The 12,811-nt window shown below is 42.4% G+C and overlaps 1 protein-coding gene across 4 annotated transcripts in view; it reads left to right on the plus strand.

Moving 5' to 3' along the window:
* The window catches only part of DIXDC1 (DIX domain containing 1), a 100,829-nt gene that overhangs the window by 49,102 nt on the left and 38,916 nt on the right, over nucleotides 1–12,811 (plus strand). For all 4 annotated transcript variants that reach the window (XM_023736976.1, XM_004382502.2, XM_023736977.1 and 1 more), the window contains 4 exons: nucleotides 4,099–4,228; nucleotides 7,813–7,938; nucleotides 10,197–10,428; nucleotides 11,391–11,498. In XM_023736976.1, the coding sequence (XP_023592744.1) occupies nucleotides 4,099–4,228; nucleotides 7,813–7,938; nucleotides 10,197–10,428; nucleotides 11,391–11,498 (596 nt within the window). The remainder of the gene's footprint in view (nucleotides 1–4,098; nucleotides 4,229–7,812; nucleotides 7,939–10,196; nucleotides 10,429–11,390; nucleotides 11,499–12,811) is intronic.

Here is a 12,811-nt window from a genome sequence, read left to right on the forward strand (position 1 = left end):
GTAGGTGGATGGATTTCCATCTGGGTTCTCAATTCTGTTCCATTGGTCAATGTATCTGTCGTTGTACCAGTACCAGGCAGTTTTGACTACTGTAGCTGTATAGTAGGTTCTGAAGTCAGGTAGTGTGAGTCCTCCAACTTTAGGGGAATATACAATTTTGCAACGAAAGTAATAACAACTCAAAAATATGTGTTTGGTGACATAAATATATGCCCGTGCCCATTGCTGTTGAACTGATTCCGACTCATAGCAACCCTATAGGACAGAGTAGAACTGCCCCATAGGGTTTCCAAGGTGGGGCTGGTGGATTCAAACTGCTGACCTTTTGGTTAGCAGCCGTAGCTCTTAACCACTGCACCACCAGGGCTCCATAGATATATATGTATGCATCAATATGTACAGGAAGGCACATATGGATATATATGTATAAGTGTAACTGTAGCCATATGTATATACATGTTTATGTGTGCTGCATATATTTTCAAATGTAAAATAAAGCACACGGGAGCACAGTTATGGATACTTCCTAGACACAACCAAACACCTCATGGTATTGGTCCTACCAGGTTTGAGGGCTTAGGACCATAGTCTCATGGAGCTACTTGGTCAGTTGACACAATATGGTTCATAAAGACAATGTTCTACATCTTAGTTTGGTGAGTAGTGTCTGGGGTCTTAAAAGCTTATTAGCGGCCATCTAAGATACAACTATTGGTCTCTACTCGTCTGGAGCAAAAGAAAAAGAAGGAAACCAAAGACTCAAAGAAGAAACTAGTCTACAGAACAAATAGTCTACATGAACAATAACATCATCTACCTTGAGACCAGAAGAAATAGATGGTGCCTAGCTACCACTACTGACAGTTCCTCTTCTGACCAGGGACTCAATAGATGGTCCTGGATAGAATGGGTGAAAAATGTAGAACAAAACTCAAATTCCTAAAAAAAGGTCAGACTTACTGGACTGGTAGAGACTAGATGAACCCCCGAGACTATCGCCCTGAGATACTCTTTAAACTTGGAACTCAAACCACTCCCAGAGGTCACCGTTCGTCCAAGTAACAGATTGGCTCATAAAATAAATAATAATACCTGTGAGTACTGTGCTCCTCAAAATAATGAACTAGATGAAACCAAGTGGTAAACATTTACCCTAACCAAAGATGAGAAGGCAAGGGGAGACGGGGAAGCTAGATTAATGGGAACAAAACAACCAAAATGGAAATAACGAGAATGCTGATATACTGTGAAGAATGTAACCAATGTCACTGAACTGTATGTATAGAAATTGTTAAATGAGAACCTAATTTTCTGTGTAAACTTTCACCAAAACCACAATATTTAAAAAAAAAACTTGTTCTTATCTGCCCCTGCATAATTAGCTTTTGCAATAATCTGAAGTCTTACCCTGATGAAATGTGACAAACAGTTCCTTGATTCAAACAAATAACTGAGTGTAATATTCTGAACTGTTGTGATCCTTGCATAGAGTGTATTTCAGATCGTAGTGTCTTTGAGCTCACACTCCCTTTGCCTCTTCCTCCTTTAGGAAACTTCCCTGAAGCCTCAGGTTGGGCTAGTGCTCTCTTAGCACCTTATGCCGCTCTGTCATAGGACTTGTTTCCATCAGCCTGCCAGCTTCTCCTCCTCTTCCCCACTTTACTGCAAACTTCTTGAGGGCATGAGGCTTTTTGTAGCCTCACAGCTTAATACAGTGCTGAATAAATTATTATTGAACTGATTGTATGACACAGGAAGTCTTCAAAGAGATCAGAGTCTGGACTGTGTGTGTGGTGGTGGGTGTGGGTAGGGTGGGGTCAGAGAAGGCTTCCTAGAACTGGTGATGCTTGAGCTGAGACTTAGGAAGAGATGGTGGGCAGGAGGAGAGTGGCTGGAAAACATGGTACATTCAGGGAACTGAATGGAAGAGCTGAGCATAGGGGAGCATATAGAGCAGTAGCTGGTGAAGCTGGAGAGGAGGCAAGGGCTAGAGTGTGATGGACTTGAATGGCAGCTAAGGAGATTGAATTTTATCTTGAGGATAATGGGAGGCCAGTGAAGAATTTTAAGCAGGAATGTGTGTAGGATGGCTAGAAGGCTAATATTAGACACAGGGAGATTGGTTAGGAGTTTTATACATAAGTCAGGTAATCAGAGCCAGCTGTTACCCTCATTGCCTTTTCTGGTCTTAACTCCTTTTCTCCAGATCAGAATGGTCTCTGCCTGACCTGGTGCAGGCCATGCTTTGGCTGTGCTGTGAGAGCAGACCTTGGAGCATTACCTGTCTAAGCCTGTCCCTGGGGACATGTGCCTGGCCCACATTAGGCAGAAGGTGCAGCCACCACTGTCCACAGAATGGATAGCAAGAGGCCGTGGGTACATGTTTGGACGTTTACTGGGTTTCAGTACCAGATCTGCTGTGTCCTAGTTATGGGGACATTGGAGAAGTATGTAACCTCTTTGAGTCTCATCCATAAAATGGAGATAATAACTATCTTCTAGTGCTTCTGTGAGAACTAAATTGGATGATGGTGATGATGATGAAAATAATAATGATCATTTAGTAAGCATCACCTGTGTGTCAGACACCGTGCCAGGTACATTTATTGATGCATTAAAGCATGTATAAAATACCAAAAACAGTGTTTGGTTCATGGTTAGTACTCAGTAAATGTTACACCCCTCCCTCTACCCCCACACTGATCGTTGCACTTCCTGCAGTTTGCCAGTAGCTGACAGATTATTGCCTAGTACTGTCTTCCAAACGACTTTACTTATTCCCACAAACTAACAGAGAAAATAAAAAAGATTTAATTTAAGCTCAGGAAGCAATCAATGAATAATTACCAACATCATTTCCTTAAGGAAGTACTTACCAAACCAAAAACCCACATGCCATCCAGTTGATTCCAACTCATAGAGACCCTATAAGACAGAGTAGAACTGCCCCATAGGGTTTCCAAGGCTGTGGTCTTTACAGAAGCAGACTGCCATATCTTTCTTCCATGGAGCAGCTGGTAGGTTTGAACCGCCGACCTTTTGATTAGCAGCCTAGCACTTTAACCACCGTACCACGAGGGCTCCTATAAGGAAGTACTTGGGGGCTTAGAAAGCAACTATATTTTAACCAAATTATAATTTAATACAGTTAGCCCTTGAACTTCAGTTTTAGGTTCAGGGTCTTGGACTTCTACAGAAGTCACGCAGAGCTGCTGCTTGGACTGTGACATTGTTCATGTCCTAGTTGGATATTTAGTGTCTATCTTCTGACCAAATAGTCAGAATAAATACCTGAATTCAACCTCTGTTTAATGGACAACATGGAATATGTAAGGTGGTGTGAGGGTTGGGATGAGTTACATGCCCCTACCTAGGCCTGACAGGCTCCTGATCTGATACTGGGCCCTAGATTTATCTGAAAATAAATGAAAGTACCTCCCAGTCTTCAGAGCCTCTCTTTTTCCTTCTTTGTGTGGGTTTAGGTAACTCAGATCCTCTTTGACAACATAAAGCACGGATTAAACCTAACTCTGTATCAATCCCAGGATTATGGGCTCAGAAGAATAAATCTTGGGTTGACTATGAGATGCTTTAACTTAAATCTCATTCTGAAGAAAGCAGCTATGGGAGAGGCATTTCTGAGCTTGGCTTATTGTTTAGTCTGGTTCCCAAAGATCAATTCTTATGAGTGTCACCACTCATGTTGCCCATGGTACATGAGTGATTGTTCCTGACAAGCAGGATGGGTCACTGATAGCAGTGACCCAAACTTGCCATGATTCTAGGCCCAACCCTCATCCCCAAAATTCCAGGAGAGCAGTAGTCACAGTCATTAAAATGGTCATCTGCCACTCTGTGCCTACAGTGACAATGTCAGAGGTTAGCTTATCCCTAGAGACTAGCATAAACCTAGAGAATTTTGGAACATGTTCCAGTATCTGACCATGCTACCATCTTTTTTCTTTCCTTAAAATCTCCTTCTCTCTCTGGCTATAGATTGTCCACCATTGCCCAATCTCAAATGCTGCTTTAGACAGTGCAGGGCAGGGGATAAGACTGACATGAACCTTTCCCTTATTTCCACCTTTCATTTTCCAGCAACAGCTGCAGGCATATGTGGCCTGGGTGAACGCACAGCTGAAGAAGAGGCCAGCGGTGAAGCCAGTGCAGGACCTGCGACAGGATCTCCGGGATGGGGTGATCCTGACATACCTCATCGAGATTGTTGGTCAGTTGGCCCTGAGCTCTGATAGACCAGTACATGACCTTCTTTATCCTCCATATGCCCTTCAGAGCAGGTTGTTTCTTCTTTAAAATATATGGAAATGGAAGTAGAGAAAACTTAAAATACTTGCCCAAGGTTAATTCATTTATGAGTCAATCAATATTGTGTGCCAGAAACTGTTTTATTTATGCCTGGGGGATGGATAGGATGATAAGCACAGTCAGTGCTCTCAAGAGCCTCCCAGTCTAGCTGGAAGGACTGGATAGGGAAGTCAGTTTCATTAGTATACTGATATGCTGATGGGATAAGCACGGATGGGATCTCATAGCAGGGACACCCAACCCAGTCTTAGGAGGGGATGGCTTGCGAAAAGAATTGATGTCTAAACCAACGCCAGAAAGGGGAGTAGTAGCCAGGCAAAAAAAGGTCTGTTGCCAGCAAATAAGGAGCACAGTGGTTAAGCGCTTGGCTGCTATCCGAAAGGTCTGCGGTTTGAACCCACCAGCGGCTCTGTGGGAGAAAAGACTTAGCGTTCTGCTCCCATAAAGATTACAGCCTGGGAAACCCTACTGGCCAGTTCTACTCTGTCATATAGGGTCACTATGAGCCGGAATCAACTTGATGGCACAAAACAACATGATACGACCACAGTGCTTCATGAAAGGGCTTTTGCTCTTGAGCCCTGGAGCTGTTGCTGATCTCTATTATTAGATGGTACCATCACTTTATTTCCATAGCATTTGTTCATAGCTCTGTTATCATTTATCTCACTGAATGGTAATTATTTCTGGTGCTTATTTGTTTACCTATCTATCTCCTGTATAGACTGAGCTCTTAAAGAGCAGGCTTGGTATCATTTTTTTCTGTTTCCATAACCCCTAACCAAGTGTCTGGCACATAATAGGTACTCAAACCTTTACTGTTATATTAGTCAACCGAGTGGCTTGGAGTCCATGGGGCTTGTGAGAGCTGTGAAGATGCCAGGTTCGCAACACGCAACTTATCTATTAGTACCTCACTGGGACACTGATGGATCCATCAGAGTATTAATTTGTAATGATAATAATAATAGCAACTTCCATTTATTGAATACTTTATATCTCATTTAATATCATTTAATCATTATACCCTTGGGAGACTGATTATCCCCATTTTCAGAAAAATAAAGCTTAAAAGAGAGAACTTACACAAATTCATTCATTGAGTACTTAGCATGGGTCAAGCATCATGCTAAACATGCTAGTTGATTAATTTATTTTTGATATGGATACTACTTTTACTATTTTTATGAAGTTTAGGGAGACTAAGCAACTTTCCAAGGTCACATAACTACACCTACTCCTTACTTATCCACTATCTCATTATCTGACATTTTGCATTTATGACAATAGTAAAAAATCTACTATCCTACTATTTTGCACATTGATGACGTACATCTGGCAGTAACGAACACCGCAGTGTGAGGTGAGAATAATGCTGGCTGTGATAGTTAAGGTTATGTGTCAACTTGGCTGGGCCATGATTCTCAGTGTTTTGGCAGTTATGTAATGATGTAATTTGGCAGTTATGTAATGATGTAGTCATCCTCCATTAGATCTGATGTGGTCATCCTCAATGTTTGCATAATGCTAGTATTTGCATAATGACCTGGTCTTTGGAACCTAACCATGTTGATAAGTGAAGAGTGGGTGTATAAGTGGCAAAACAGAGGTACAAACCTAGATTGGCTTTAATTCCAAAGCCCATTTTAAACTTTTAAGTTTAATTTTTTTATTTATTTGTATATGCTTGGACTGGTGGAAAATCCAGAAGGTACGAAAAGAGTAAAAAGTCAAAAGGCTTTTTTTGACTCTGCTCCCCACCCCCACCCCTACCCCGCCAGCTACCTGTTCTATGTTAGCAGTTTCATGGATTTCTTTTCAGAGATATTCAATGCATATATAAGCAATTATGAGTATGTATTCTTATTCTCCCAAAACCCAAGTTTTTCTTTTTTCTTTTAATTGTGCTTTAGGTGCAAGTTTATAGCTCAAGTTAATTTCTCACAAAAATTTATACACATATTGTTATGCGACCCTAGTTGCAATGCCTATAATGTGACAGCACACTCCCCCTTTCCACCCCATGTTTCCCGTGTCCATTCAACCAGCTCCTATACCTTTCTGCCTTCTTATCCTGCCTCCAGCCAGGAGCTGCCCGTTTAGTCTTGTGTATCTGCTTGAACTAAGAAGTATGCTCTTCATGCGTATTATGTTTTATAGTCCAGTCTAATCTTTGTCTGAAGAGTTGGCTTTGGGAATGGTTTTAGTTCTGGGTTAACAAAGAATCCAGGGGCCATGTAATCTAGGGTTCCTCTAGTCTCAGTCAGACCATTAAGTCTTGTCTTTTTATGTGAATTTGAGTTCTTCACCCCACTTTTCTCCTGCTCCATCAGGGACTCTCTGTTGTGATCCCTGTCAGGGCGGTCACTGGTGGTAGCCGGGTGCCAGCTAGTTCTTCTGGCCCCAGGCTGATGCAGTCTCTGGTTTATGTGGCCGGGTCTCTTGGGCTAACATTTTCCTTGTGTCTTTGGTGTTCTTCATTCTCCTTGGCTTAATTTTAGATGGCTGCTCACAAGCTTTTAAGACCCCAGATGCCACTCACCAAAGTGGGATGCAGAACATTTTCTTAATGAACTTTGTTATGCCAGTTGACCTAGATGTCCCTTGAAACCGTGGTCCCCAGACCCTCGCCCCTGCTACTCTGTCCCTCAAAGTGTTTGGTTGTGTTCAGGAAACTTCTTAGCTTTTGAAAACCCAAGTACTTAAACTCTGCGTTCTATTATGACTTTGCTATGTAGAAAAACTTCTTAATAGATGTGTCCATACTGACTGAAGTCACTTCCTTATTTCTTGTCCTTTCTTTGATCCACCCTTATCAGGCTTTTGATCCCACTACTCCACTGAAGGAGCCTTGGTGGCGCAGCGGTTAAGAGCTTGGCTGCTAACCAAAAGGCTGGCAGTTCGAATCCACCAGCTGCTCCTTGGAAACCCTATGGGGCAGTTCTACTCTATCCTATAGGGTCGCTATGAGTCGGAATTGACTTGACGGCAATTTTTAAAAATTTTATTCAAGTCTCTGTCCAAGTATATTATCAGAGAGGCCGTAATCACTCTGCTTTATTTTTCCTCACAGCACTTATTACTGCCTGAAGTTATCTTAGACATTTACTTGTTACCTTGGTCGTTATCTGTCACCCCTACTAGGATGTGAACTATGCAGGAAGGGGCTTTGTCTGTCTTGTTCACTGTTGTCTCTCAGTGCCTGGCACACAGTGGATGCTCAGTGAATATTCATTGAATGAATAAATGTACACACAGCAATTTCATAGGCCCCTGGGTATATATTTGAAATTTTTGAAGGCTCCAAAAAAGGCTTTCATTTTTCTATTCCCCATCCAAACTACAAACACCAGTGCTTAACTCACTTTGCATATTTATATGTAATTTAGTGTTCATATCAAATACCCCCTTCCTCTGTGTCTGGCCCCTATGAAACTTTGATGATTTCCATCCCTATAAGTTCATATGTTTTTTCTCTCCTAACAGCAGGAGAAAAGCTGAGTGGGGTACAGCTGAGTCCCAGTAACCAACAGGAGATGAAGAATAATGTGGAGAAAGTGCTACAGTTTGTGGCCTCCAAAAAGATTCGTATGCACCAGACTTCTGCTAAAGGTCAGTGCTTCATCACGTTCTTGGTGGTACACTCAGCTTTAGCCAGTGACTGCCAGCCTCAGAACAAACCTTGGTTGTGTAGTGAAGGGTCCTGGGTAGATTGGAGTAGAATGAGTCCCATTGCCTCATATCATTTTCCCATAAAGGAAGTTATCCTCTCAGGGTGAGTGATTATCAAATTCTGAGTGCTTTGGAAACCTGGGTGGAGACAGAAATCTCTATTCATTTCTAGTGAATTCAGGTTTGCTCTGAGTGTGTGTAGTAAAATGAATGGTTAGAGAAGAAATTACAAAATTGGTATATTAATTTTAGAATGTCTCACTTAACAAAAATGTAGATTATTTTTCAAGTTCTTTGGGTTTCATGATGAGTATTATTTCAAACCTGTCATAGCTTATATTTTTTCCATGAAGTTTTCCAGAAATAAAAATTTTTTATAGCATGTTTTGGACATGACAGAACGTTCCAGGCAGGAGGAAAGGGGCTCTGTGACCTTTGCACATGGCCTCTTCTGTAGCCACATTGCCAGCCCATAAGAGGACACTTCCCAGTCCATTTTGAGCCCAGGCTGCAAGGAAGGAACTGTGTAGATGTCCTCGGAGGGCACAGGCTCCTCAGTCTTCTTGCTGTTTCTGCTTCAGCTTCAGCTTCTGGGCATTGTCCAGGAGTCTGATGAGAATGGGGGTGGGGGAGGGTCTGCCTTTCATGTTGGATTATTAGTGCTCTCTCTGTTGCGTTCACCCAGATGGGGCAGATACCGACTGTTGGCAGTACCCTATAAAAGGTATCAATCACTCCTTTTGCAAGCCTTGCATATTTTAAAAGGCTATGAAACTGAAAAAAAAGATAGAATTTTACCAATTTCCTTACATTAACTTTCACCAGACCTATCATACTGCTTCTGCCTGCATTCCTTTGTTTTTCTAGGGCAAAATTTAAAGTGCCGTAGTATCTCTGATCTGGTCCCCATGTGGAGTAGGCTATTAAAGTCAGCTATTTTTGGAGAACAGTGCCATTCAGGACATCACTGCCTTTTACCTGGAGAAGTGCAGCAGCCTCCTAACTAGTCCCGCTGCATCAGCTTTTTTTCCCTTCATGTCTGCTCTCCACACTGCGGCCAGAATGACCTTTCTGCTCATGCCACTTCTTTGCATCTGAGGGCTGTTAGGATAAAATCCAAAGTCCTTTGTGTGGTTTAACATGTCCTTGTGACCTGACCTCTGACTCATTCCCCTGCAGCCTCACCTTGCCCTGCTCTCCCCTTGCACTCTGTGTTCTAGCTACGCTGACCTTCTTTCAGTTCCTCTACCACAGCACTGTGACATAGGTAATGCAAGTGACATATGTAATTTAAAAGTTTCTAATAGCTGCATTCAGGAACCCTGGTGGCACAATGATTAAGTGCTTGGTTGCTAACCAAAAGGTCGGTGGTTCAAACCCACCATGGCTCTGCAGGAGAAGACCTGGCAGTCTGCTTCCGTAAAGATTTCAGCCTAGGAAACCCCACAGGGCGGTTCTACTCTGTCACATGGGGTCGCTTGCTATGACTCAGAATCGACTCAATGGCACCCAACAATGACAACAATAGAAAAAGGAAAAAGAAATAGATTAAATTAACTTGACTATATTTTAAATATATTTTATTTAACTCAGTATATACACAATATTATTTTAACATGTAGATATGAAAAGTTATTACTGAGATATTTTGCATTCTATTTTTTGTACTAAGTCTAATAAGAAATTTTGCCTTCTTTTTTGTGTGTGTGCAAATTAAGTACTACACTTAGAGCACCTCTCAATTTGGTCTTGCCATGTTTTAAGACTCAGTAGGCACATGTGACCCGAGGCTACCATATTGGACAGTGCAGCTCTACTATATCATACTGTCTCTCACCTCTAGACCTTCACACCTGCTGTTCCCTCTTCCCAGAATACTCTTTTTCCTTCTGTTCCCTCATCTGATGAACCACTATTCATCAGTCAAGTCCTAGTCTAGAACTCACTTCCTCTAGGAATCCCTGCCTGAGCCCTCTAGACTGGATAGGTTGCCTCTACTCTGAATTCCTACAGAATCCTGTACTTCTCCTATTGTAAAATATCCTTGTACCTTTTAATATTCTGTCTCCTTTGTTGAACAGAGTTTTGTGAGGACAGAGACCTTGACTGCCTGGCTTAAGTATATCACTAGGAAATATGTCCTAAATGAATGAGTGAGCCCTCAGCCCTCTGCCTTCCCGGTGTGTTCTGTCCCCCAGATATTGTGGAAGGAAACCTCAAGTCTATCATGAGGCTGGTGCTTGCCTTGGCAGCGCATTTCAAACCTGGCTCTAGCAGGATGGTGAGCCAAGGACGGGACTCCAGCACCCCTCTGCAGAGTCACCAACCACACTGTGCCACTGCTGTGGCCCAGGGGGCAGCTGCTGCTCTGGCCGATGTGTGTCATGACATGTCACGGTCAGGACGGGATGTGTTTCGATACAGACAGAGGTAAGGGTAGAAGTCTGGGGATGGGGAACTAGTTCCTCTCTCTGATACTGCTCTTAATGATACAGTGCACTAGATGGAAATACCACCCAAACAGCCCCTACACTGCAGAAAAGAACATAGAGTGGAGGTGGGGAAGGCACTCCAAAAGACGAAAGCCCCTTCTTCTAGAGATGTTTATTTTGCATTTAGCAGAAATTAAAGGAATCACATGTGTAATTTTTTACTCTGGTGGCCAGAATTTTAAATACATGCCTTTGGTACTGTGTGTTTTCTTCACTGGGAGATCTGTGGGGGCAGTGTGCCAGTTCACTGGGGAAGCCTTTACCCTGGAATGTACCCAGAAGGCCAGGCTGTCCTGGAGAGTCATGGCAGGAAATGCTTTGGGGTTATGTGTCTGCTGAGGCAGAGTGCCACCTGAGGTGTGCGGATTGGTGAAATTACTTGTTTTTGTGTCTATCTTCCCTATGAGTTTTTTTAAAAATATAATTTTTAAATTTTTTGCTTGTTGTTTTAAGGAGCCCTGGTGGTGCACTGGTTAAAATGCTTAGCTGCTAACTGAAAGGTTGGCCGTTCAAACCCACCAGCCGCTCTTCGGGAGACAGATGTGGCAGTCTGCTTCCGTAAAGATTACATACAGCCTTGGAAACCCTATGGGGCAGTTCTACTCTGTTCTGTAGGGTCGCTATGAGTTGGAATTGACTCGACAGCAATGGGTTTGGCTTTTTTTTCAGTGTTGCTGTTGAGAATATACACAGCAGAGCATACACCAATTCAACAGTTTCTACATGTACAATTCAATGACATTCCCTAGCAGTTTTTAAGGTCTTTTTAAGGCAAGAGCTTTGCCTTCTTCATCTTTGTATCCAGAGCACTTCACAGAGTAGCAGTCTATCAGTACTTATTGAACTGACCTGCACTGTAGGACTGACACCCTCTTCTTTGCTCATGCCCTCTGACTTAAGGAACGGCAGCGTGGATGAGGAGATTGAGAATCCATACTGGAGCGTGCGAGCCCTGGTGCAGCAGTATGAAGGGCAGCAAAGGTCCCCGTCTGAGTCCAGCTGCTCCAGGTAATTGTGGCCTTAGATTCTTTACCACGTAAAGCTGAAAGTAAAATTCTTTACTGGCTAAAAGCTGAATCCCCAGGGATTCTCAGGGTTCTCAGCTTGAAATAGCAACACAATAAGCAATGAGGCACCTAAGCCCTCTCTTTCCTTCAGTTTACATTTGGCTTTAAAGGGGTAGCCCTCACCACTGCCTTGTGGTTTTGTGCTGGCAGGAGGATGGGCTAGGGGGCTGGGGAATTTCTCATATATGGACGGAAGCTTGGTGCAGAGCCACAGTGCCAGTGCGTAGCTCTGACCACATGGGGGCATGACTGGGACCTGTGGGGGCCCAGCCCAGTGGTACTGGTATTTGCACATGAGCTGCCAGAGTTTATAACATCCAGTTCTGTTATACTGTCATAAAGCCTGAATGTAACTCTGAGTTATTGCCTCAGAAGGCTGTATAAAGCTTATAGCAAGAGAGAAAATTAAGCAAAGTTGTCTGCGAGCATTGGAATGTTTCCAGCCTTCATTTATAGAGCTGGGATTTGTGGTAGATAAGTATGTACTTGAGTGGGCTAATGATGCTTGTGAATCTCTTAGAGCCAAGTGCAGTGACCAAAACACAGTGCTTTAATAAAAGCCTGATCAATAACAAGTATAAGCAAAAAACCCGCTACTGTAGAGTCGATTCCAATTCATAGCGACCCTATAGGGTTTCCAAGGCTGTGAATATCTATGGAAGCAGACTGCCACATCTTTCTCCAGTGAAGCTGCTGGTGGTTTTGAACTGCCGACCTTTCAATTAGCCATGGATCACTTTGACCACTGAGCCACCAGGGCTTCTTAATAACAAGCGTAATGGCAGAAAAAGTTGACTTTTCTGGTTCATGTCAATCATGCTTCTAAAAACATATCCCCAGATCATATTAATTTATTTACTAACTTCATTTTGTTGCTGAATCAGATTTAATTTATACTTATGACTTTTATCTCCTACTCCAACCCACCTTAGTCTGTTCTAAAGCCTAGCTAATTGTTCCTTGTCTTATATGTGTTTTACGTGTCTGTTTTCTTCCTCCTATTCCTTTTCCTCAAAAAAATTGCATCCTATTTCAAAAGACCATTTCCTGAATTTATTGAGGTCACATGGAATTCTTTCCAGCATTTTAATATAGTGTAACCTTGCTCAAATTTCTTTTTCACATCTAATAGGTGTGCTTTTTTTTTTTTTTAATTTTATTTTTTTTATTGTACTTCAGGTGAAGGCTTACAGAACAAATAATTTCTCATGAAACAGAAGTACACATGTTGTTTTATGACATTGGTTAACAACC

The sequence above is a fragment of the Trichechus manatus genome, unplaced genomic scaffold (assembly GCF_000243295.1).
Source record: "Trichechus manatus latirostris isolate Lorelei unplaced genomic scaffold, TriManLat1.0 scaffold00094, whole genome shotgun sequence".
Classification (NCBI taxonomy): Eukaryota; Metazoa; Chordata; class Mammalia; order Sirenia; family Trichechidae; genus Trichechus; species Trichechus manatus.